General features: G+C 42.3%; 1 protein-coding gene across 5 annotated transcripts in view; it reads right to left on the bottom strand.

Annotated features, from left to right (window-relative positions):
• DOCK4 (dedicator of cytokinesis 4) overlaps positions 1 to 27142 on the bottom strand; it is a 939215-nt gene that overhangs the window by 279086 nt on the left and 632987 nt on the right. For all 5 annotated transcript variants that reach the window (XM_029615608.1, XM_029615609.1, XM_029615610.1 and 2 more), the window contains exons 24-25: positions 17012 to 17139; positions 8928 to 9062 (exon numbers count right to left, since the gene is read on the bottom strand). In XM_029615608.1, the coding sequence (XP_029471468.1) occupies positions 8928 to 9062; positions 17012 to 17139 (263 nt within the window). The remainder of the gene's footprint in view (positions 1 to 8927; positions 9063 to 17011; positions 17140 to 27142) is intronic.

Here is a 27142-nt window from a genome sequence, read left to right as displayed (position 1 = left end):
TTGTTTTTTTGCCATTTCCTTTTACAGGGTCCTCCTCCTCCTTCCTGCACAGGCAGGAAGGAGGAGGAGTGAACGTGACCCTTCGGGCCCCGCCAATCTTCCTGCTGCAGTTCCCTGCTTCCATCAGCCGTGCTGCTATGTAGACCGGGTGACACACCTTCAAACTGCAGGCGACACACTAACGTGTCGCGATACACAGTTTGGAAAGCTCTGCAGTAAGGGGTAATAGCGCGTCGAAAACGTGCGTCCAACCCCCCTGAGACTAATAGCGCCCGCAACATGCAAATGCATGTTGATGGCCCTATTAGTCATTCCCGCGCGATACAGTAAGTAAAATGTGCAGCCAAGCCGCACATTTCACTTTAAGAAATTAGCGCCTACCCAAAGGTAGGCGTTAATTTCTGCCGGCGCTGGGGAAGTGCACAGAAAAGCAGTAAAAACTGATTTTCTGTGCACCCTCTGACTTAATATCATGGCGATATTAAGTCGGAGGCCCCAAATGTTACAAAAAGTTAAAAAAAATATTTAAAATGGGCCCGCGGCTCGAAAACTGGACGCTCAATTTTGCCGGCGTCCGGTTTCCGAACTCGTGGCTGTCAGCGGGTTTGAGAACAGACACCGGCAAAATTGAGCGTCGGCTGTCAAACTCGCTGACAGCCGCCGCTTCCGTCAAAAAAGAGGCGCTAGGGACGCGCTAGTGTCCCTAGCGCCTCTTTTTACCGCGGGCCCTAATTTAAATAAATTAAGTTATTGAATCGCACGCACAGGAGAGTGGCCTGTGCGCGCGCCGGGAGAGCGGGCGCTTGCCCGCTCCCCGCGTGGTTTACTGTATCGGCCCGTTAATATCCTTACAAAGCTATGGCCTTTGAAGAGAACTATGTATTTAAGTTGGGTCTAACCTTTAAGGACAATATAATTCCTTTTTCTTGTTAGTGATACCTCTCTTTATGCATCCAAGCATATAGTTTTTGCTTTCCCTCTTGCTTTATTATACTGGCCTGTAAACTTCAGGTCATCACAAATGATTGCTGCTAGATTCCAGAAATGCTCCTATCACTAAGCCCTGAGACACTATTTGTCACTTTAATTGAAAAGAGTTGATTGCACTGATGCCATTGCAAATCAGAATGCAGAACATCTTCAAATAGATTCAGGCTTGTAGGGCTACTTTTTCAACATCCAAAGGCTCTGAGTGACAGGGACCCTAATGTTGGGGTATTATAACAGCCTTCAGTCTTGAGTGATAAGCATTAGGGAACACCCCCAACCAGACAGTATCCCTGACAAACATCCCATGTAGGAGTGGAGACCAAATTTGTATTGGTGCTAAGAAAATCATAGTCCCCTGGTCTATTCTGCATGTCAACAATGTCCTTACCACCAGAGGAAAATAGAGGATACATATACAGAAGGCCTCATGCCCAATCTAGGGAGACGGCATCAGAGGCTAGTTTCCTGCTCTGGAGCAGCAGTTGAGACTTTTCTGTTTAAAAGTGATGCAAACAGATCTACACATGTATGACACACTTGCCAAATATGTGGTTTGTAAGACCCTTATCCAGCACCCGACTCATGTCTGTTTATCAGTCTGAAGACCAATATGGGAGAAATGTCCCAGTGCCTCATCCGGATGGTTTACTGACAGAGGAGGTATAAGTCTATTCCTCCCTGATTCTGAAGTAGATCATCATTACCATTCTATCCATTTGAATGTGGACAATTTTGTTGAATAACCAATTCTTGAAAGCCTGAGAGCATACCTTAATACCACTAGCTTGAGTAACTAATAGATTTAACTTCTCCTATGCAAACTATAGACCCTGGGTGTGGAGCTCATCTATGTGAGCTCCCAGCCCTGGTTGAACCCATCCATGGTTAGGACAATTTGTACTGCAAGAATCTGAAAAAGAATTCCCTTGGCCAGACTGGAAAGAAATCAGTTACCAGCGTCCCTCAGAGGCTTTGATGTATGAATGCTGTCCTGGAGATCCTGAGTGGCTTGAATCCACTAAGATTTAGGATTCACTGGACTCATCGCATATGAAAATGTATCAAAAGAGAAATTTGTATTGACACCATGAGGCCCATCAGGCTCATTGTGTCCTATGCTGATAACTGCTGGCTAATTTTTATTTTTGCCACAGAAGATTTTAAGCATAGTAAACCCTTCTTGCAGGAAAAATGATTTTCTCTGAGTGATGTCACGCAGAGCTCCCATAAATCACAAATGAGATGAAGAGCTCTGAAAGGATGTGGTGTAATTGCCCACTAATCCTAGCAACTCCATAACCTGGATGGTTTTGTTCATTGATTCTGCAGTACTTCCTTGAGAAGTGCCTTTGATCAGCCATCGCCCAGGTAGGGAGAAATGTACACCCCCGATTTGCACAGTGCTGATGCTAGACTGAAGGGTAGCAGGAAATAAGGGAGTGTTTCCCTGTTATAAATTTGAGATATACCCACATAAAGAATATTTCCAGCTCTCAGGAAGTATGTATGCTTTGGATATAGAGAGCATAGACAATTCCCTTTTTTTTTTTTCCAGAAAGCGAATCAGGATGCTGAGGGAAACCTAAATGATACTGGCCACTCAGAGGCCCCCCGGGCCATGCTTGGACCCGCTCTAGCTTCTGTCTTGAAGGCTTTATGATGCAGCAAGGAAGCCAAATAAAACCTTCTCTCTCATGTTACTCCCTATCTCAGCATGGAGCCTCTTTTTCTGCATATGTCCCCTTGTTCTTGTATTCCTTGCTTAGTATCCCTGTTCTGGTTCTTTGCTCTGTTTAGACATCCCAGTGGTCTTTCTTGCCTGTGTATTCCTAGCTTTGTTCCTGTCCTATGTTAGGCCACCCAGTGGCTCCCTTGTGCTATCTGTTGATGTTCTGTACTTTGGTCTTTTGACCTTCCATGTCTTGTGCTTATTTGTCAGTCCCTGTCTTGTTGATGCTCACCCCTGTTCATGATCAGTGTGGCCATGGCATATTCTTTCCCCCTTGCTTCTTGCTGTGTGCTGGTTTTGGTAGGTGCCCTGTCCTTCACCCTGTGCACTGCCCTCCTTAAGACCTACCAGTTACCAGCAGTGGAAGGCCCAACTTGAAGGGATGGTGGTTGGTCAGGCAGAAGACTTATGCCTGTCCTGCCCAATCTCTGACCCCTGAAGAAGCCATCACACCTGACCTGCCTTCTCCTGATCCCCACAGACCACGCCTAGGGAGTATTTTAAAATTGGCCATTTTGAACATTTCTCTTACCAGGTACTTGTTCAATGCCCTTAGGTCTAGGATGGAATGGAGTCCCCATGTATGCTTGGGGATCAGTAATATTTGGAGCAAAAACCCCACAGGCTCAACTGCATTAGCCTCAAAGAGGGAGGAGAGATCCTTCTGCAGTATTTCCTGATGATAAAAATCTGCCTGGTTGGTGATTTGGAGAAATATCTAATAGGTGTCATCTGTATCCTCTTTTGATTATACTGAGAAAGTGTATGATGTTACTCTGAGCCAGCAGTTTATGTAACATATCAGTCTTCCCTGACAGGAAAGTTGCCTGGCACAGATGCTGATCCAGTGAAAACTCTGCCCCTAGGCTTTGGTTGGTCTGCAGGCTATAGCTTCTGGGCCCTCTGCTGTCTAGGATGAGAGTGAAGAACATGTGGATAACAGGGGTGAGAATCTTTACCTCAAAGGATAGAAATACTTCCTAACATCTAACTTAGATACCTATTGGTTGAGGAGGGTGGGTCTGGAGCATCATTGGAGAGGATCTGAAGTGCCACATAGCAGCTCTTTATCTGAGCCATTATTACCGTCCAAAGGGAATCACGACTGTGCACAGGACATCAGGGAGATTATCTTGAACTTCCTGTCACAGATCTAAGGCCCACAGCCATGTGCACCAATACCACTGCAGAGACTCCCAATACCAATTCAAACACATCAAAGATCAAACAGACCATGTGCCTTCCATACCCTAGACACCTAACTCCAGAGCATCATGCTGCTTTTGACATATATACTGGGATATAAAGAGCTGGTAGGAGGCTATGCTTCTGATAAAACTTTCCTCTCAAGAGAGCTAAGGACATGGAAAACCCTCCTTGGGGCACCTGTAAGTGCCTTCTCAAGAGCGGATTCTACTGCCATTGATTGGTGTGGTAACTGCTGCCTTTAGCCAGGTCTCCTGAAGGATTGCATGGACAGACTGCCAAGGTATCCTTGGGGAACTTGAACTGGATGATGTCAAGTATCTTTGCCCTCTTCCTCCTCCTGCTATTCAAATGACATCAACCACTCTCTTCACAAATTGGCAAAGGAGAGGTCCACAGGAGATTTTTTTTCCATTCCTGTAGAGGAAATGGGCCTGAGGAGATATCTGTTGATCCCTCCTGACCAGAGACCCCAGGAATATCTTGAGCCAACAGATATGTCAGTGATATGGCATGGGATCTCAACCTACTAGCAGACAAGGCCTTGGGAGGATAGCTCAGTAAACACTTGCTCATCAGGCACTAAAGATTTGCATTGGTGTGGTAGTACTTAATGCTGTTCCTCACCAGCATCAATGCTTCAGCTGGTGTATGATGCTCCTCCAATTCAGGGTTCCATTTCTCCTTCAAGGTTGCTGATACTAGCACAGGATGGGAATCAGGTGGGAGGTACATTTTATTAGTCAAGCAGGATAAATCAGTAGTATACATCTGAGCCCTTGAAAGCTTGTGTGTTTCCCAAGGATGAGCCTTCCTCCCCACAAGGATCTTTGAGGGATTCAAGGCCGCAGCCATAAAGTCTCCATTCTCAGCACTGCGCAGCAGGGCTTGGTGCCAGCACTGAAGATGTGGTCTCTGCCCTTTCTTCAGGTGGGAGGAAGTAGATAGTCTACCTCCCGGGTTCCTGGCACTTGATATTGATGTACCTCATGTGGTTTGTGCAGCTCTGTGGTCCCTCATATCTTTGATGTTGATAAGCTAGGCTAAACTCCCAAAGACTTTCATGAGCTCCAGTCAGTCCCGGAATCCTCTTGTGGTAACATTCCCTCAGAGGTAACAGTGGTCAGCTGCCAGGCAAAGCCCACATCTATGAGGATGGGATCTGTGATAAACCTAGTGCATTCACACCAGGGCACTTGTGAAGCCTGCTGACCTTTTTCATTTTGAGGCATTGGGTCAAAATAGACTTTTGAGTCATTTGTCTTAAGGGACAAAATCCTGACTGATGCTGCCCCACTGCACTGGAACCGATGCACCACACAGCCGACAAAAAATAAAATTAAAGCTGGCAGAAGACCTACCTAGGATGACTCCTGGAGACAAATATAAGCCAAACCACACCACATATAAAAAAGCTTAGCACATCTTCTAGCCATCTGGTGTTTATCCAGTTAAGTTAGCTGGATATGTAGCTCTACCCCACAACACCTCCATCCTACCTCTCACTTATCCAGATAACATTTTAACTGGAAAATAAAGTTCCGCGGATAAGGGGTGGCTGCTGAATGCAGACAAATATTGAAACAGTGCCATTTAGCTGGATACGTTTGAACTCACCCAACTAAAAGGTGCTGAATATTTGCCTTTTAAAGAACAGGTACCCAAAACAGATTCTTTTCAGAAGCAGAACCTGCCTTGGAATTCCCTACCAGTAGAGCTCCAAGAAATGCATGATTATTGTAATTTCAGGAAACAAAAGACAGGCTTTTCAGGCTTTTTTAATGCCAATGCTCAAAGACACTGCAGGACGATGGTCCTGAACCTGGCACCATTTCAAATGCCTTAGACATGTTGCTTAACCATGTTGCTACAAATAAACATACATTTGCTATGTTATCTATTTCCAGAATTAAAGCACTAGTATTTCCACTTTATTTAAAAAACTTAGGGCCTGATTAACTAAGACTTTCCTCCCATTCTGTGTCTATGGGAAAAACGTTTAGTAAATGAGGCCCTTAGTAAGGTAGAACTTAGTATTTGTTGAACACTTTTATATTGTCAAAATAAAACGCCAGATTGCTGCTATTTCAATAGCTGTTACTTTGAATTGTTTACACTATCTATTATAAAGCTGCAAATGGTCTTTCACTTATCTGTTCTGTTCTAATTTACTATACACCACTTTGAGTGAATTTTATATTCAAAAAGACGAGTAATAAATCCAAATAAATAAATAAATAAATCCTATGGGGCCCTGCAGCATCAAAAGAACCAAGCCGCAGCAGCAAGGGAGCAAGAAGGTCTGCGACCTGCATGCTTCAAGGAAAAGCCGATACTGAGGGGGCCACCTAAGGGATGCAGGGGAGTAGTCAGGACTGCACACGTCCAGCAGGGCATGCTGAAAGCTTCTAGAACAGTGGTTCTCAACCCTGTCCTGGGGACCCCCCCAGCCAGTCGGGTTTTCATGATATCCACAATGAATATGCATGAGAGAAAATTTGCATACACTGCCTCCATAGCATGCAAATTTTTCTCATGCATATTCATTGTGGATATCATGAAAACCCGACTGGCTGGGGGGGGGTCCCCAGGACAGGGTTGAGAACCACTGTTCTAGAAGAAGCTTTGAAGTCAAACTGCTGTGCTGGGCTCCATTTGATGATGTCACCCACATGTGAAGACTGCCATCCTGCTTGCCCTCAGAGAATTTAGGCTTAAGAAAACTGACAATACCTAGTAAAAAAGAATCAGAGGACATGTAAATCTCTGATCCAGGCAGCTTGAGGCAGGTGAAACAAGAGAGGAGGGTGCAACAAGACAGGGAGGGAACTCTCCACTCAAAGTACTAATACATAAAATGACTGAGCAAAAGCAATATGGTTTCCATTATTACAACCTTCATATAATAAAACAGATTTGTAGGAGGAGTATGGGCTTTTGATTTTTCATGGAAATAAACATTCACAACAGCCTAACTTCCCTGAAGTTTATGGACTGGAAAGGTCCAGCAACCCTCACATCCAATGCAAGCATGAAAGCCAGAAAAAAACATGCACTTCAAGATGAGTAACTCATAATTAAAAACAACAAAAAACTCCAGGAGAATACAGTAAACAAGAACATGTTCATATTATTTTCATATTTGCTACATTGGTGCTTAAGTGTCTGTCCATGACAGCTTTACAGTTTTGTGTGTGTGTGTTTTGGGGGTGGGGCAGTTCTATTTTATGGCGAGTCAGAAAGGCAAGGGGCCTCCCATACAGGAATGCCAGTGCTTACTACTCCTCTCTCCTAGTCTTTCCTCTTTTACACAAGCATACAAAAAGCTTTCAAAAGGCACCAGCAGGACAGGGGAAGAATAATGGAGAGAGATAAGAGAGAAATGACAGAGAAGGCACACTGACACACATTTGAGAACTTCAAAAATAAATCTACCTTTTTTTTAAAGCAAGGCAAATGTGTTTCCAAGCAATAGATTCCCGGCCGTCCAGTGCTCCTACCATGTGACAGGGGCTGGCCAATGGCACGGTTACCCTGTCACATGGTAAGGGCAAAAGGCCATCGGCGCCATTTTTATTAGTGGCAGCCGATGGCCCGAGAGTGGGAGATCGCTCCCGGGGCCCACTGGACCACCAGGTAATTTTAAAATGTTTTTTTGGGGGGGGGTGTCGGGAGGGTGGTGGAGGCTAAGGGAGCGGCTTTAAAGGGTCGGGGTGGGTTTTTTGTTTATTGGATCGGGCGCAGCCAATAAAAAAAAAAAACCAATCGGGCCGGATGAAAAAAATGCACGATTTGAATCGGAACCAAACCGATTCCGATTCACATCTCTAGTTCATGCTATTTAGCTTACCTTTGGTAAGTTGCATGCTTATGCTATTTTGCTAATGTATTTTTATGTTCCCATGCATGAGATTAGAATGACTAATCTTTTTCTGATACTTTTTACTGCAAGCACTTTAAATCTTTTTGCATGGCTCATTAATTAATCCCATCAAATTTTTTTGCAAGCCCAAACTAAAATTGGTTTTGTGCGAGTTTTATTACATAGTAACCAAGCACATGTCATCACATAAAGAGCAAACTGGACTATTCAATCTGCCCAGTAATTCCTACCCAGATGGATAAGGATATACTTTATCTGTTGGCCATAGAAACTTGAGCACTTGTAAGATATTGTAATTTACTCCCCAGCTCCCTCCCATATCTTACCAACAAGCTTTATAATAATCCAAACAGCTATCAAAACTAGAGAGGTCGTTGCCCATAACCTTGGCAGCCCAGGTCCTTATGACCTATCTGGATACTAGTCAGTCACACAAACTTTCTGACATTGACCCAGCTAGTTTCTTGAGAGTTGTAATTTGTTGGATCTAACTCAGTCACCCTATGGTCTTTGGTGTTGCTAGTCTGCATTTCTTTTGTCTACCCCTTGTTTTCTTCTTATCTTCCTGGATGATACCCAGCCAAAACCAACCTACTGACAATGAAGCCTTGATGACTGGCACTACTGCTCAAAAGTTTCAAATTTGGCCCAGTTCATTCTACTGTATATGTACACCTAGGTCATAAAAACGTTTTGCAAGAATATTCTTTTAGATTTGCTGTCAAAGCTGGCCCAGTGGTCCAGAGACAGTGCTATGCTCTTTCATGAAGTAATCAGGGGTCAATTCCTGAACTTTGCTTCTATTTGGCAGGAAAACTGGGGATGCTCAGGAGGTAGCCTTCACAGCCCCCAAAAGAAATATCAGTCATTATACAATGGGAGATGGGCTCATTGCAACTGGGTTGGAAGCTCAAGAGTTTGAGAAAGGCAAGCCAGGCCAACACTTCCCCTCCCAATAAATCCCCAAATCAAAACACAACATAAAATAAACTAATTATGTGGTAACTAGGTTAACAACTGAAACTGCATAGTCTTATACAGTTTCTTTGAGGTAAAATATTTAAAGAATTGCACACAAAAGAGAACAGCCACAAAACAGTATTTTGAGATAAAACGTACAGTCACATCCTGAAACTGAAGCCGCATTGCAGAGCCCGATGGCAGAGGTCTATTAGTGATTTCTAGTATAGTTCTCAGCAGTATATCTAAGAGCTTATTCACAATCACATCTACTTCCTCTAAGACAGATTTTTCCTAGGAAAAAAATAAAGAAAAAAAGATTATGAGATACATACTTTTTACACATTATAAAGACAATAAATATGATTTATTCACTAGATATTAGATGCAAAATTATTGACCCATGTGACGGACAGGGGATAGTAACTATCTTGGTAGTCATATTGTCATCACAAGGAGTTAACATTTAACAGCAGCATTCAAGTCCAGTTAGCAACAGTTTTATGAAAACCTGAAAAAACTGACTTAAGATATTTTATGGACGCATATGAAGGAGCATGCCAGAAAAACTTCCGGAACAGTGCAAATAACTGGTCCCAGCCATCTGGACCGGGTCCAACTTAAGATAGGGCATTTTGCATGCCAGATGGCTCCCTGAGCACAGATATAACGCTGGCTCAGAGGAGAGCAGAGAGGGGCCCGGGAACTCCAGGAGAAGGCAGCTCCTTAAACATAACTGTTCTAACTGTAAGTAAAGAGGGTGACAGCCCTTGAGAATGGTATTGTTTAATGTTCTGTGTTTGAGAGTACTGTTGTGAACACTAAGAACTGAAGCACTGTAAATAAAAAAAAAAAAACTGAGAAAAGCCTTGACTGATCAGGTGTTGTGCCACATATGGTTTCAGCTTCTGGATTTTCTGCACTAAACAAGGTACAGCCAGAGATCCATACCTCAGGAGAAAAGACTGGAAATTAGTTTGGAAATCTGCTTCCTCTAAATGTTGTACAGAGCAGAGACTCTGTTACAGAAGACTCTGAGCTGTATTTATATTTCACCTGTCAGAAACTTCAAAGTAGATTATATGTAGGTACTATGATTATTTCACCTGTCTCCAGAGGGCTTACAACCTGAGTTATACCTGAGGTAATGAAAGGTGAAGCAACTTCCCCAAGGTCACAAGGAGTATTGGTGGGATTTGAACTCTGGCTTCCCTATTTCATAGCCCAATGCTCTAACCACTAGGCTACTCCTCTATGGATCACTGCTCAAAACCTCCAGGGGAGGAAGGGAGAAAGAAAGAATAAGAACATTTTTTCCCCACTTTATTAAAGAGGACATAGAGCCTAGCTTGTGCAAGGGAAGCACACAGAGGTGCCAGATTGATAAATTGCACCCAGCCTAGCACACGGGTTTATACATAGTTGGGTGCGCATTTTGGGTGCTCTACATTAGCACCCGATGCAGTAAGAAGATTAGTGTGCCCAAAACGCACGCCCTAGCAAATGCATAGCCAATAGCACCCATCACATATAAATTCCATGTAGATGAGACTATTAGCTATTACCCCCAATTCAGGAAAGTGCTGGGCACTCAATGTACACTTTTTAACGTGGCAAATTTAAATCCAGGCCTGGAGGTGGAGTAAAGTCAATTCGTGAGCCAAGGGCTCATGAGAAATAAAAAAACATAAGGTCCTCTTTGTTATGATGAGTGTGTCCTCCTACTTAGTATCATTGTGACACTTTTATTTACTGCTTGTGGTGGAGAAAAATAAATGTATATTGCCTTGAAAAAAAAAATGTTTTTTCTTATGGCCACACAATTTAGATGCCCATAGCAAGGGGTGCTTAATATAAGACATTTCAGCAATCTCAGCAAAATAACAAAAAAATCATTCTGATGAGGCTGGATAAAAATGGCCATTTGTATTTAGTGCCCATTGCAATTGTGGGCATGTGCTGCAATCGAGTGCTACGGATGCACAATTCTCGCCTAGCACACCCTTTTTTTTTTTTTTTTACACAGCCCCTCATTTAAATACTCAATATGAGCGTCCATTTTCAGAACACTTCTTAATGCATCAGCCCCAGAGAGGGGAAACAGGAAAATAATTTTCCTGGGCATGCTGCAAGAGCAGCTTGGAAGTTTCAATTTATGATGGGCCAGGGAAGTCAAGATCCACCTAGATAGATAAGTATTTAAAGTGAGTCAGAGCTGGACAAGCAAGGGTTGTTGTTTTTTTTTTTTTTTTGTCTTTTTTCCTGTCAGAGAAATAAAGAAGGAAAAGTATCTGTATGTGTTTAGAAAGAGCATTTGCCCTTGAAAGAAAAGTTTTGTTGCCAGAGTGCTTTGCTGAAAGAAGATAGAAAAGTTGTGATGGTGATGTGCTTGTGTGTGGTAGCAATTCCTCCTTCCCAAGACCAGGAGTTGAAGGAGAACCAGAGTTTGCCAAAAACAAGAAAGGAATTGGGGGAGGGCTGAAAAGATAATGCCACCAGGAAAGCCAGCCAAGGTAGAGGAGCTGGAGAGCCCACTCCCAGGGATTCCAGGCCATACAGAGAGGAGACTGGCTACAGCTGGTGGCAGAGATAAAAGAGATTGTGGCACAAGTGGAGAATGGGGTGATACAACTTGCCAGAGAAGCCACCATGATAAAAACGAAATTACAAGAATCAGCAGCTTCCTTGCACCAATATACCCAATGGGTTGGGAAGGAGCCTGAGCCAGGGGAAGAGATGGTAGAAATCCAACAGGCAAAAGTATTATTACAAGCTGGAGCACAGCAGAAGTGCCTTAGTGAGCAGCAGAAATGCTTAACCATGGCTAACCCACTCCTCATGGACTGTGCTGAACCGGGAACTGAGGAGCTGAAGCCAGAGAAAGTGAGAAATACACTGAGGTGGGAATAGCTTCCTTGATAGTTAGAAAAAGAAGGTAAAATGGGTATCACCTATATAATAAACAAATCAGATACCCATATACATTATTGGGAATGAAGAAGGTGTATATGAAAATCCATTTGAATTTATTGGAGGCAATTTGAAATTTTACTATGTAACTATTTTGTATGTATGTGTGTTATTAGATGTGTGGACATTTATGTTTGGGGCAGAACATATATGTATTGTGCATATTTTGACAAAGGGTTTTATGCTAATTTTGTAATAAATGTTTGAATAATGTATATGGGTATCTGAATAGCCTCCTTGAACCAGGATGTCCAGTTGTCTGAAGAGTCAGATCATATTCAGAAGTTTTGGCCACTAATTCAGAAAGTGGAGAGGGAGGAGAAGGCCAAAGATGAGAGTGAGAAAGGGATAAGAATCCTTGGAGCCCGAACCATGAGGGACAGGGAGAAGATGGCAGGCCTGGAGATCTAGTTTAGAGAGGACACGCTGTAAGATGCGGCTAACAAACTGGACATTATAAAGAGTGGGACTCAGACTAAGCTGTTAATTTATTTTTTTTAAATTATGTGCATGCTACTGTATACTGCTTAGAATGCTTGTTCATAAAGGCGGTATGAAAAAGAAATTGCAAGTAAATAAATACTCACCAAGCCGGGTGGCTCAGAGAAACAAGAGAAAGATTTGCTTTTGGTAAAAGAGAAAATGGAGTTATAAATGGAACCCTTAACTGAGATTCCAGAAGGGTAGGGAGAGGGCATATGAAAAGGAGAAAAGAATCCCAATTAAAGTATCTATGAGGGGGTAAAAGAGGAGGCATTCCCTAGACTAGGACCTCTTAACCCAATACTGACAAGGGCTGGAGTGATGAAAAAGAAGTCCCAAGTTGGGGCAGAATCCAAGACCAAGTGTGGAAGATTCCTACTGTGGGACAAAGCCCTAGTAGGAGTGGCTGCTCAATTCAAGAGAATTCAAGAGAATTGAGCTGGGGGCGGGGGCTATGTGAAGAAGTTTGCTTGAGAAACCCCCAGAATAGAGTAAAGGACCGGTTCCAGCCTTCTGGCCCTGGCCCACCTTACGACAGTAGAGTATTATGGGAACCGGGTGGCTCCCTGAGCAGAGATAAAACATTGGCTCAGAGGAAAGCAGAGAGAGAGAGAGAGGCCTGGGAACGCCAGGAGTAGGCAGCTCCTTAAGCGTAACTGTTGTAACCGTGAGTAAAGAGGGGAGACAGCCCTTCAGAATGGGATTGTATAATGTTCTGTGCTTGAGAGTACGGTTGTGAATGCTGAGAATTGAAGCACTGTAAACAAAAAGCACCTAGAAAATCCTTGACCACTCAGGCGCTGTGCCACAGAGAGTTTCACAGCATAATGCAGCAGACTGAACTTGTAAGAGACGCCATGGTCACTGGATTCAAAAGAAAGGCAGAAGTGCAGCATTGCTTTACAACCAGAAAATCTGCAGCAGGTGATTTCATCAGGAAGAAGAGAAAAAAAAAATTATGCTATTTTGATGTAGGCCAGCAAAAGGTAAGGTGGAAATAATTTGTTTAGTGGTTAAAATGTATGATGTCTTTTCTGGAAAATTCAAGTGTCCCCCCACCCCCCTTCCAGAAAAATAAATGCATGTGTGTAAATTTCAGAACCAGATATACTTTAAAACTGAATATCATCTTTTTTTTTGTAGCAAAAGAAAAATATACTACAGGCTGAATATGCATTCTACTATTTAGATGGCTCAGGAATCTTGCCAAATTAAGGCCTGTTTGATTTATTAGAGGTCCACATTTAGCAAAGATTCCCTGATTTATTTATATCTCAGCTACAAAATCTGCCACCTCATCTACCTCATGTGTTTCTCTTTGGCTCTTTTCCAAAGGCCATTCTTATCCAAGATTAAAAAAAGGATTGGAGAAACATATTTTGGGGTTGTAATTTAAGGAAGGAGAGCAGATTTCTCTTTTTTTTGGAAAAAAATCTTATCCTCCCAATAAATAAAAGGCTATTTCATGTTGTGTTTGGGTGATGTTGGTCTGTCTTGATGCTGCTCTGTGCAGCACATGCAGGGCCTGCATGCCGCACATACTGCCCCTGTCTATATGCATAGTGACATGCCCCTGCACTGACATTACTGTCACCAGACCACCCATCCTGTCACCCACTCACACTGCCCCTCCCTTCCCACATACTGACAGGCCCATGTCTATGCTAGGTTAGCCAATGACTCAGCGCCTACTGCTCCGCCTTCATGCACAGTAATGTCATCGTGTGCACAAACACCTCACCACCTATGGATGCACTTGGGGTTTGTCGGCGGAATAGTGGATGGTGCAGTCCACCATAATCGCTGACAAACAAGTGCTTGGCGTAAAAGAGACAATGCTGGCACCATGCAATATGAGCACCGCAGCCTCAGTAGAGCTGAGGCAACAGCAGGAGACAAATGGTGTGACTCGCAAGGAAACCAGGCCCCACTGACCAGGGCAGAGCAAAGGCTGCCATGCATCCGGTTGAACTTGTGCAAGGGGCACAGAGACTTGGGATGGGAGATCAGGCATTTTTGATGGACACTTCAATTAGCATTTACTTAAACAACATGAGAGAGGCGTTACAGGAAATGCTTGTTATGACAGCAGTGAAGAGAATTAAGTCTACTGGCTGCTGACGCTAACCTATTTTACTCAGAGATCGTCCTATGTGAAGAGTACTATTGCCAGGGAGTGCACATTTGCCAGTGATTGAATTTGTGATTTTCTTCTGGAACACTACTTTCTGTATTGACGTGAGCTATTCAAAAGTGTACTCTGTGAATTTTCAACTGCAATTAAACAATCAGTAAAATGTTTTATTATTGAAGAGCAGCTGACTAGTGCAGTGTATTTTAACTAAAGCAGAAGAAAACCTAAGAGAAAACCTAAAAGAAGCAGGAAACCTAAGGACCTCGAAAGACTTTGCCTCTCCCCTCTGTTGGAAAAGAACCCGGGAGCATTGGTCAGAATATGGCCCCAGCACTCCCCAGTGATCCCTGTAAGCTGGCGGGACAGGGGCTACAAGTGACCTGCAGGAATCTATAAAATGTGCGTATAAGTCCAGAATCAAATGCATAGGGGTACATATTCAAAACATAGCCATTTATTTCAACTGGCTCCAGCTACATCATTGCTTAGTCAGATAAGTATTAACCGGCTAATTTTAGACCTGCTATAGAGCTGGTTTAACTTAGCCGCGTAACTTAACCGGCTAAGGCTGAATATCGTTTATACGGCTAAGTAGCGATATTCAGTGGCTGCTACTTAGCCGATTATATCTGACTTAACTGGCTAAGGGGCCGATGCAATAAAAAGCGCGGAAAGTGGGCGTTGAAAAGTCCTAACGCATGCAAGGTGCCCTCAAGGGGGGCGCTATGCAATATCCAAATAAGAGGGTCGCGCAAGGAAGGAGGCGCAACCTTAGCGTCTCCTTACTAACGCGACCCCGCAGCGGCTGCCGGTTATGAAGATCAACGCCGGTAAACTCGGCTTCGGTTTTCATAGCCGGCCTTCTACCAGTAATGAAAATGGCCGCCGATAAACTCTGTGTCTGTTTTCATTACTGGCAGAAGGTCGGTTATGAAAACCGAAGCCGAGTTTACCGACGTCAGTCTTCATAACTCGGCGGTCTGCTCCAGGCAGGCGTTAATAGCTAAGCGATAAATGTGCGTCTGAGATGCACATTTATTTTATTGCATGCAGAGTGAATGAGTAATAGCCTCATTCACATGCATTTGCATGTGATGAGCGCTATTACATTCACTCTGCGTCTGACGCGGGTTAAATAGGCGCTAATCCCCTTATTGCATTAGGGGGTGGATTAGCGCCTATTTAACCTGCGTCAGAATGCGGGTTATACAGAGCGCTCGGCTGAGTGCACTGTATTGCATTGGCCCCTAAGTTCCTTTTGAATATCTGCTTCCTCAGTTTACCTGCAGATCGGGTAGGCAGTTTTGTAGAATGCCACTTCTATACGTAAAACACAGTTTTACCTATTGATGTCCCTTTAAAAATTACTCCCTAAATTATACAACACACACACACTAAATTATAAGCTGTTTCCTCAATTAATGTTAGAATGCTCATTATTAATAAGCAATAGGGTTTTTGTTTTTTTTTAAATAACATTAGCTATGAAACTAAACAGGGAGGGAAAAAAGGAAATAAGTAATGGCAATGTGAAAGATTTCCTGCATAGAGGCTTCCTGTTTTGCACTGCAACCTCTTAAGCACGAGCTTGGATGTTTAGTAAGCACACATGCCTCTGAATATTTTGTCAAGTACACTCAGAAATGAATCACCAACAGGCAATGCTCTGTAAAAGGTCCTTTAATTGTTAGTTGCATGTAGGTTATTTTTGGTGATCTACTCCAGTCTGACATGTGAAGTGTTTGCTTTTCATGATTATCACCGAATAGCAATTAGAAAAATGTGCAAACCACACTCCATTCCAATAGCACTGGTGTTGGGTCTAATGCACATTTCTGCATTATAAGCATGCACTCAGAGATAGATTACAGTTAGTACAGAACTGGTACTTATATAAAGGGCTCACCTGTGGACACTGTCATGAAGGGAACTAATGTTTAGAAATTACTGTAAAAATAATCTTAATGGCTAAAATTATTTGGATTAAATGAGTTCATTTTGTATAATTTAGTATTTGTGGGAGAAAGTAGAGATTGTGTTGGCATATTAAAAATTAATTTACTGGCATTAACCAGGAAGATGCCTCTATGGCATGATCTTTATTATGGCCTTACATGAAAGATAATGATATTAATAACATTCATATTTACACTAAGGCAGAGGGGGCCAGTTTCAACTCACATATGCATTCTTAAGAGTGTCCAAACTCTACACTGAAGTTCTATTGGTTGGTGAGTGGTAAAATGAATCATATTAGCATTTAAACATAATTAGATTGTAAACTCGATGGAGCAGAGTTTATGTGTATCCATACAGCACTGTATATTTCTAATAGCGCTTTAGAAATGATAAATAGTAGTAGTAACATAATGCACCCTTTTGTCTAAACTTTAAGACCCCTATGCAAAGCTAATATATATCATATCTAATGTTTGGTATAGGAAATCGCAACTATATATTTACTAAGTGGCTGTACCCTAAGCTTGATTATATCCAGTCAACTACGCTTAAAATATTCTCAGACACAAAAAGAAAAAAAAAAGCTAACAAAAATAAATTGTAATACAGATGAAAAGAAATTCCAAAAACTGTGACTCTAGGTTCAAGCGCTTACACATAATGAATCCAGTGTTCCCCGTGACCTCTGTTTACTTACAGAGCTGTTTTTCTTGATGAGACAAAACACGTTGCTAAGGATACGCGCACACATTACGAGATCTTTCTGCTCCTGTAAATGCATGTGGAGGTGGTGTAAAACTACGGGCAGGAGGATGCAGCGGGAATCTGAAAAGAGAGGGAGATGAATGCGCACCTCTCAGATTCTATTCATTTCTCTGTAAAACACAGCAGCGGAACACACATGTCTGCATCACATATTCTATTTCTGCTCTATAAAAAAAAAAAAAAGGCACATGCTTCTAACGTACAGAACTATGGCACAATAGTGTAAAATCAGCCTAGTGTCATTTTATCAGAGTCAACAGCCATTTTAATCTTTCAGTACTGCAGTGCTTTCTGCACGTTGCTTTCGAACATAGTGAACAAAGCTGATAACATAAGTCTTATATGTTATTCCCCACCCAAGAATTTCCAAACATGACAACCTTTGTGCCAGAACCACTCAGACAGAAAATCAAGCTGGGAATATCTGCATGGTGGTGTGGTGGTTAAAAGTCTGCTGTATGGATCGCTCCGCTTTGCCTATGTTTGCTTCTGAAGTAGTTTTATTGTTTGTTTCTGGCATGCACAAACCAAACTGCTTCATAAGAGGAGCAGTGGGAAACAAAGGAAAAGGTCTTCTCTATACTAACAGCGATACTGTAACCTGCGGTTGAAGATTTCCTGTCTGTAACGTGCTGTGAGCGCACAATTCGGACGCGTAAGGCGATCCAGCGATACAGTCTCCAGTTTCACGCGTCCTTAGCGCTTCTTAAAACAGACCCATAACCCTTTCCGCACCCAGCATGTATATGATATGTAAATGAATGAATTAGCTGTATAATGAAGGAATTAGCTATTCCCCTCCGATACTGTGACGCGCGCTCAGATTATCTCCTTTGTAACCCGCTATTTTGCCGCGTCCTTAACCTGTTGGTTTACCGCTACCCTCTACTTGGTGTTAGTGTGGTGTTCGAAAATTAAAATGGGAATAAAGTGTAAAAAATGGGGGTAAAACCAAAGGGAGTAAAGTGTAAAAAACCATGGACGACCTCCATATTAACATTGCAGCGTAAGTTGTTTATATATATGTATAAATACCTGTCACTTTCCTGTCACTTTCCGAATCCCCCAGGCGTGCGGTCATCGAGGCAGCGGCGGCGGTGGGAGCCGGCGGGTGGGTGGGCGCGCGTTGGATCCAGGCCGCGGCTGGGTGGGCGTGCATTCATCCAGGCAGAGGGAGCCGGCGGCGAAAGCGGTTTTCGCCGCCGGCTTTCTCTGCCTGGATGAATGCACGCCCACCTGGCCGCGGCCTGGATCGAACACACGCCCACCCGCCGGCCGGCTCCCACCGCCGCCGCCGCCTCGATGACCACATGCCTGGGGGATTCGGAAAGTGACAGGAAAGTGACAGGTATTTATACATATATATAAACAACTTACGCTGCAATGTTAATATGGAGGTCGTCCATGGTTTTTTACACTTTACTCCCTTTGGTTTTACCCCCATTTTTTACACTATTCCCGTTTTAATTTTCGCCCTGCGCCTTGCTTCGGGAGGGGGGGGGGAACCATCCACTTCCTGGTGCCTGTCATTTCAAATGTCATTTGAAATGACAGGTACCAACGCACCCAGGATACTGTATAGGCGCTGTATTAGCGCCTTATACAGTAAAATGGGTTGCGCGGGCCTAACGCTTGCCTAACGCTTCGCAGCCGCGGCATGCATTTGCATGCAATTTGAAGAGAGTATCGAGCGGTAGGTGAAGAGAACTGGGCGTGTGGGGAACGAGGGTGTGCCCGGCACTGCCGCACTCTTTCTACCGCGGCCTTAGAGTATCAATCTGTAAGTGAGGGGCAGACTAGATAGGCCATATGGTCTTTTCTCTGCCTTCATGTTTCTATATTTCTATGTCCAAAAAAAAAAAAGACTCCTGGGGAAAAGCTGCAGAAGCACTTCTAAAGGGGAAGGAAGGGCTAAAATGAGGACTGCGGTGGATAAACTGTCAAGGAGGCAGGCAAGTAGAAAAGGCACAGAGTGCTAATGTGGCATATTAATCCTACCGAGAGGGAGCTAGGATTTTCTTTTTATCTTATAAAACCCTCTTCATTTAAAGAGTCATCATCCTCTTCAGTGTAAGAAAAACAAATCTTTTGCTTTGTGGAGTTATATGTTTAATGTCCTGATGAGAGAGGCATAGGTCAGACAGTGGCCCCTTGAAGTGAACAGAAGCCAGCGGAGCTCAGAGCTGCCAGCTGCATCCTGCCAGGATTTGCTGTTACGACCGTTTGCTTCAGGATCCCCAGGATATTTACTGTTTACATCCAGCGCTGGACAACGGTGGCAAGGAAGAAAGAACTGCACGATTTAAATACCAGTGGTATCTAATGAAAAGCTTTAGGCAAGTATTTGGTGTTAATCTAAATTACAAATCAAAGGGACTGGATAACTTGACTAAGAAAACCGTTTTCTAAATAAAAAAAAACACATTACCTGATGGAGAACTCAGTTTACTGGGATTCTCTAAGTAAAGAAGCTTGGAAAATAAAACTTATAGCCAAAAAAAAAAATCCCTGTGTAAACCAGACAGACCCAAAGAGGACATTTCAGCATCTAAACGGTGCTCTCCCCCCAGCCATCTCCAGTCTGGGAGGCTTTTCTCTATCTTTTTCTCTGGTACTCCTGTTCTGCTTTTCAAGCAGATTTTTACCATCATCAGCTGCCCTATCCAGCAGGTGATTATACTGAAGGTGCTAGAGCTGCCAAACTGTCCCACGCTAGCAGCCAATGTAACAAGGCTCTGGAGGCTGATTGTACATTTTTACTTAACATTTATGCACACTTAACATAAGATTTGCCATTCTGGGTCAAATGAAGGGTCCATCAAGCCCAGTATCCTATGTCCAACAGTGGCCAACCAAGTCACAAGTACCTGGCAAGTACCAACTTATCCAAACCTTTTTTAAACCCGTCTACACTAACTGCTGTAACCAAATCCTCTGGCAATGAATTCCAGAGATTAATTATGTGTTGAGTGAAAAAGGAATTTTCACCAATTTGTTTTAAATTAGCTACTTGCTAACTTCATGGAGTGCCCCCCTAGTCCTTGTATTATCCAAAAGATTAAATAACTAATTCACATTTATCCATTCAAGTCCTTTCATGATTTTGTGGATCTCTATCATATTCCATATCATATCTTCCATATATATATATATATATATATATATATATATATATATAATATACTTCCATATGTTATTTAATTTTTAATTTTAATCCATCTTTTGATTTCCTGTAAGGCATCTGGTAAAGATGAACAATTCAAACTCTGTGTTTTATTATTGTTCCTACAGGTTTTTCATGTTTTGATGTTCTTTGTTACATGTAAGTTTTAATTGTTCAATGTAAACCGATTTGATTTGCATCTAATGCAAGAAGACCGGTATATAAAAAACCAAAATAAATAAATAAAAATAAATTCCCCCCTCAGCCGTCTCTTCTCCAAGCTGAACAGCCCTAATCTCTTTAGCCTTTCCTGATAGAGGAGCCATTCCATCCCCTTTATCATTTTGGTCGCCTCTCTCTGTACTTTCTCCAGGGCAACAACTATATCTTTTTTGAGATGTGGTGACCAGAACTGCACACAGTATTCAAGGTGTGTTTTCACCATTGAGCAATACCGAGGTATTATGACAGCCACCATTTTATTTGACATTCCCTTCCGAATAATTCCTAACATTCTATTTGTTTTTTTGACCACCACAGCACACTGAGCTGACGATTTCAATGTATTATCCACTTTTATGCCTAGACCTATTTCCTGGGTGGTAACTCCTAATGTAGATCCTAACCGTATAACCACAGCACAGGTTATTTTTCCCTATATGCATCACCTTGCACTTGTCCACATTAAATTTCATCTGCTATTTGGATGCCCAATCTTCCCATCTCACAAGTTCCTCCTGCAATGTATCACAATCTGCTTGAGATTTAACTACCCTGCATAATTTTGTGACATCACAAATTTAAGCACCTCACTCACTGTGCCCCTTTCCAGATCATTTATAAATATATTAAAAAGCACCGGTCCAAGTGCAGATCCCTGAGGCACTCCACTGTTTACCTTTTCCCTTTGTGAAAACAGGCCATCTAACCCAATTCTCTGTTTCCTGTCTTTTAACCAGTTTGCAATCTACAAAAGGATATCCTCTCCTATCCCATGACTTTCTAGTTTTCTTAGAAGCCTCTCATGAGGGTCTTTTTGAACGCCTTCTGAAAATCCAAATACACCACATTTACCGATTCACCTTTGTCCACATGTTTATTCACCCCTTCTTAAAAATGTAGGAAATTTGTGAGGCAAGACTTCCCTTGGGTAAATCCATGCAGGCTGTGTCCCATTAAACCATGTCGATCTAAATGTTCTGCAATTTTATTCTTTAGAGCAGTTTCCATGATTTTTTTCCGGCACTGAAATCAAGCTCACCAGTCTATAGCTTCCTGGATCTCCCTGGAGCCCTTTTTAAATATCAGGGTTACATTGGCCACCCTCCAGTCTTCAGGTACAATGGACGATTTTAATGATAGGTTATAAATTTTTACTAATAGGTCTGTAATTTCATTTTTGAGTTCTTTCAGAAACCTGGGGTGTATACCATCTGGTCCAGGCGATCTACTATTCAGTTTGTCAATCTGGCCTACTACATCTTCCAAGTTCACCATAATTTGGTTCAGTTCATCTGATTCCTTACACTTGAAAACCATCTCCGGAATGGGTATCTCCCAAACATCCTCTTCAGTAAACACCAAAGCAAATAATTCATTTAAATTTACTTGTGATTTAATAAGGATTTATTGCATAAAAAATATATCCACAAATTAACTCTGCAGTAAAGGAATGTATATTAGGATCTTAAAAGACCAGGACTACACATTTAGGCTGGTCCACTAAAGGCACAGCCAAGAAGGGAATTCTGGTCCCAGGGCATTTTCCTAAGCAGGAGAATAAGAGAGCAATCCCAGGAATGAACAGGGAGGCCCTAGGGAGGGGGAGAATGAGGCAGCTTCAATGACATGATTGTTTATTGCTGTAACTTTTTATTTAGGTAAGCAAACATTTTCTACCTGTTTTCCTTATGCTTTAAATAATAAAGGTGAGGTTGCTCAAAAAGGGGCAAACCAAGATGGCGGCATAACGGATCGGTGAAACGCCAGCTATCTCTGAATCTCTCTTAAAGCTTTTCTTTGCCCGATAATGCCTTCCAAGAGAAAGGGAAAGGTGCCCTCCAGAGCCCTTACCTGGACCTAATCAGCTTGACATCGTGCGTTTCCTGGCCCAGACAGTGAGTTTGGAGGGAGCCGAGGAGGCCATTGCGAGCCCTGCAGCAAGAGAGCGGAGTGCGTCGCTGGCAGAGACGTCCCTCAGCCCTGACCTTCGCGCACCTCCGGCGCAGTGTGACCCCGCCGGGGCTCCTGCTCAGTCACACTCGGATGACGCGTCCGGGGCGCCAGAGCTGGAGGGAGAGAGCCCTGGAGCAGCGGAAGGAGAAGAACCGGCCCGAGTGCAGGCGGACCCTGAGGTAGTCGGAGTGGGGTCTGGTGCATCGGGAGAGCCCCCGGTGGAGGAGGGGGAGGCCTGAGAAGCTGGAGAGAACATCATTCTCCCGGTCACTGCTGGTGAGTCTGCGTTGGGAATATAGAGGCCCGGGGCTGTGACACTTGAAGCCATATGGGACCTGGTTGCAGGCCAGGGACTCTCGCTAACCAGATTGGAGAAAAAAGTAGACTCCCTCAACTACAATATACAACAGAAGATATTGGGGATTCAAGAACAGGGAACTACTTTGACAAACAAGATAACAGAGATTGAAAATAAGCTTCAAACTAATGCTAAAGTTAATTCTGTTATTATAAAGGAACAGTTAACATCTTCAAGACGCCTAGAGACACTAGAAATTGGACTGAGAAAGTTAAATGTGAGAATTCTAAATTTCCCCCATATTATGGGGGAAATGCCTTATACTACCTTAAAAAAGTTTTTAACAGTATGCCTAGGATTTTCTGAACAAAATATTCCCTCTATTAATTTTTGTAGATTTATAACAAATAGGGCTACTGCTAGAAATGAAAATAATGTGGAAATACCATCAAATTTGACTGGGTTCTTAGAATCCTCTAATGTGGAAATAATTGAGAGGAAAGTCCTTCTAGTGTCATTTATTACAACACAAGAAGTCATGAATGTAATGCGAAATTACTTTAGGAATTTTCCTGTGAATTTCTGCGACCAGGAAATCAGGTTATATCCTGATATGGCCCCGATTACTCAATACCGCAGGAAAGAGTTTCTATCACTTAGACAAGATGTTACTGCATTAGGTTTTGTGTTTTCATTGCGGTATCCCTGTAAATGCCTACTAAAGAAAGGTGACGAAACTTTTGTGTTTTTCCAAGTAGAACAGTTAAAACAGTTTATTGAAGCCCGTAGGCCAGTAACCTCTTCCCCAAATGTCTAGAGATAGAAGGTCAAAATTGGAATAATCACTGTTAGTATTATGTTAAGCCTATCCCCAAAAATTTTTTTTTCGTTTGGGCTCCTGTTAAATATATAGTGTTTGCCACTTTCGGGTGATTTTTAAATGGTAATTTGTATATCCTTATTATAAGTTTTGCTATTGGGGATTTTCTAAACAAAGATTTTATATAAAGATAAATGTTTCTTTAGAGTTTAAGATTGTATGACTAAATAATAAGTGATATTATGTAATGCAATCTTATAAGGAAGGATTCTAACAATGTAAAATGGAAAATTATAAATAAATAAAAAAAATAATAATAATAATAAAGGTGATTCTGTGGAGAGAAGGCCAGTGACCAGACTACTCTGAACAGCACCCTTGTAAAGTCAAGGACTGCTCACATGTGACCATATATAGTAGTGGCAGAGGGCTATCTGCTCTAGGCACCTGCACAGAGTAGAGACCCATGATAGGTAAAACAAATTGTGGGGGGAGGGCTGTTTCTACTCTAAGCATCTGCACAGAGCAGAGATTTGTGCTGAGGACTTCTGCCCTAAACACCAGCATAAAGCAGAGAACCATGCTAAAAAGATTTTTTTTAACCTCTGGGGCCTGGTTGCAGCATCATCTCTCTAAAAGTACATACAGCATGCTAAGGGGGCTAGCTCCACTTACATAGTGAGTCAGAGCCGGATAGGCTAAGATTTTATTTCTCTATTTTCATAACAGAAAAAAAATGTCAGGTGTTTTTTTTTTATGCTGGGTTCCTGAGCAGGGTTCCAATCAGAGAGCGCTAATTAAGTGATTCTACAATGATTATGAATTTCCAGTGACTGTAGTATACACTTAGTGAGACCAGCAGTGGGGCCTTGACACATAGATCTCAATAGGAATGCTGGCTTAACAGGCCAGCCTTGAAATAAGAATATTCTAGCGTCCCTCATATCCACTTATCCTGGGATGTGATTTTCTGGATTTTGAGATTCTGTGGGCCTAATCAACTACGAAGAAAAATTCTTGCTAATGATCTCACCTTTTGGTGAAGTTCAGAATGTATTTTTGTGCAAAAGGAAGAATTGGCCCTTGAGGGTATCAAATAGGGATGTGCATTGGTTTTTCGACGATTTGAAATATCGTACGATATTTCAAAAGTCATCATGTATTGAGGACCCCAAAACCGATAGGAAAACTCCACGAACTTTTGTGTGTTTTTTTATTTTGGGGGGGTGGGGGGGAGAGAAAGGGCACATAGAAAAAAAACCCCAAACCCACCCCAACCTTTCAGATCTGATTATTTACAATCCCCCCACCCTCCCAACCCCCCCAAAACGTGCCTAGAGTCCCTGGTGGTCCAGCGGGGGTCCTGGGAGCATTGTCCCCCTCTCGGACCGTCGGCTGCCACTAATCAAAATGGCACCGATGGCCCTTTGCCCTTACCATGTGACAGGGGTCAGCCAATGGCACTGATAGCCCCTGTCACATGGTAAGGGCAAAGGGCCACCGGTGCCATTTTGTTTTCTGGCAGCCGATGGCCCAAGAGCAGGAGATCGCTCCCAGGACCCCCGCTGGACCACCAGGGATTTTAAGTAATTTTTGTGGGGGGTCGGGAGGGTGGGGGACTGTAAATAATTAAATTTGAAGGATCGGGGTGAGGGGTTTTTTTTTTGGCTTGGGACAGCCAAAAAAAAAAAAGTGGTCAGAACCATGGGAAACAAAGATTTCCCACGGTTCTACAAACACGATACCGGAACCAATTCCGGAACTGATTCACATCTCTAGTATCAAACAACTCTGCAAAACTTTGAAGAGAGAGGACTGGAACTCGGATACTCTTTGTGACTGCATGAGATGTTAATCCTTATACAGATAGTTTTTCTCCTAAATACAAGGGGAAAAGTTGAGTGGTTGACTGAAAAGATGCAAGGCATGGACTTCACTGTCTACTTTGTATGGTGACATGAAGCAGAAGGAACAAGACAAAGGAGGAACCGTGGGTGCTCTGGGAACCCTTAACTGATTCCTCACTCAAAATTGGTTGCCTGGAGTTTGGATGGAGGCATGGACAGGGGTAGGTATTCTTTGGCTTAGGGATCCCCACCCCAACCCACTGTTGGAAAAAGAAATGGACAGACCCAGGTCAAGGTGGAAAAGAAAAACAAAAATGGTGATTCACTTCCCCCAGAGGTAACTCAAGTCTGAACAGATGTTCAATCTGGGAAGGTCAAACTGAGGGAGAAGGTGTAGAGTGATGAACGAGTAATTGATGCTTGTGTTTGTTTGTTGCATTGACAGACAAATAATAAAAATGACTGTTTAATAACAAAAAGGGACGAAGACTTCTGCAATTCTTTAAATACACTACAATAGACAGTGATATGTTGGAAGATTGACAAGAATTGCTGACGGTCTGAAAAACATGCAATATGATACAGTGATTGACTTGTTTAAAAATACTACAGATGAATATTGGTTGCTGTGTGTTAGAAATTAGCCATGACTGTATGGGGCTAGTAGCATCATGTAGTATGGCTATTCATATAGGACTTGTACATGAAGTCCTTTTATGAGAAAAATGATTGATGACGAAAAAGCAGAATGGCTAAACACAGCACTCCGCGTCCACGTCCCTAACAGAAACCTGAGATCCGCCAACAAACCCCTCCCCCATCCCCTCAGTAAAAACTGCAAAACTAACTCAAGTCAGAGAAAGAGCACTATCATTGGCCGGACCGTTACTATGGAACACCATGCCCATAGAGATAAGACTACAGAGAGATTTCAAGACTTTCAAAAAGAGCTTAAAGACATGGCTCTTTAGAGAAGCCTTTCCACAAAGAGAGCGAGAAAGAAAAAAACGCTGAAAGCTGTACACATAAAATCTTCATACAGCACTAGCACTTTATATGTATGTATGTCATGGTCTGTCTATTGCACCTTTTAAATTAAATGTATAATTTAACAGTCTTTATCTTGGTCACAGGTCAGATTAATCATCACTAAACTCTTAGCCATTACTATGAAACGATGTTACCGAGATCATCAGGCACCTCCATTACTAATAATAGGAACAGTTGCATATACAATGTACTATATGTGCCTATATGTGAACCGTTGTGATGGTATTCTACTAAACGACGGTATAGAAAAGATTTTAAATAAATAAAAATAAATAAATTGGATCATACATCCAATCAGAAAGAGACACTTGTTCTCAACTACATTTTCAATATGTTGAAAAATTATAAAAGGATGATATTAATACTGCAATCCTTGAAGAAGAAGAAGAAGGTCAAAGGAAGAAGACATTGCTGTTTTCTGTCCCCATTTACCCTGACATGGCCCATTAGAATGATTTGGAATAAGGGTCAATGCAGATGAAAGACAGAAATTTCAAATTGCACCACGTTAAAACTATTTTACCCTTAAAGATCCCTAGACAATATTATGATAGAAGCTACTTATACAGAATATATTATGTAAACTGTAATTAATAAGATATTTATTCACTGCTTGTCATCTTTTATCAAGTTTGATGTCCAAAACAATTATAATTTTTCTAAATTTTCTTAATCAGAATAAATCCAAATTTTTATATAGGTTAGAAGAG

This window comes from Rhinatrema bivittatum, chromosome 9, assembly GCF_901001135.1.
Source record: "Rhinatrema bivittatum chromosome 9, aRhiBiv1.1, whole genome shotgun sequence".
Classification (NCBI taxonomy): Eukaryota; Metazoa; Chordata; class Amphibia; order Gymnophiona; family Rhinatrematidae; genus Rhinatrema; species Rhinatrema bivittatum.
Note: the sequence above shows the minus strand (reverse complement) of the source record. Positions and strands in the feature narration are given on the sequence as shown.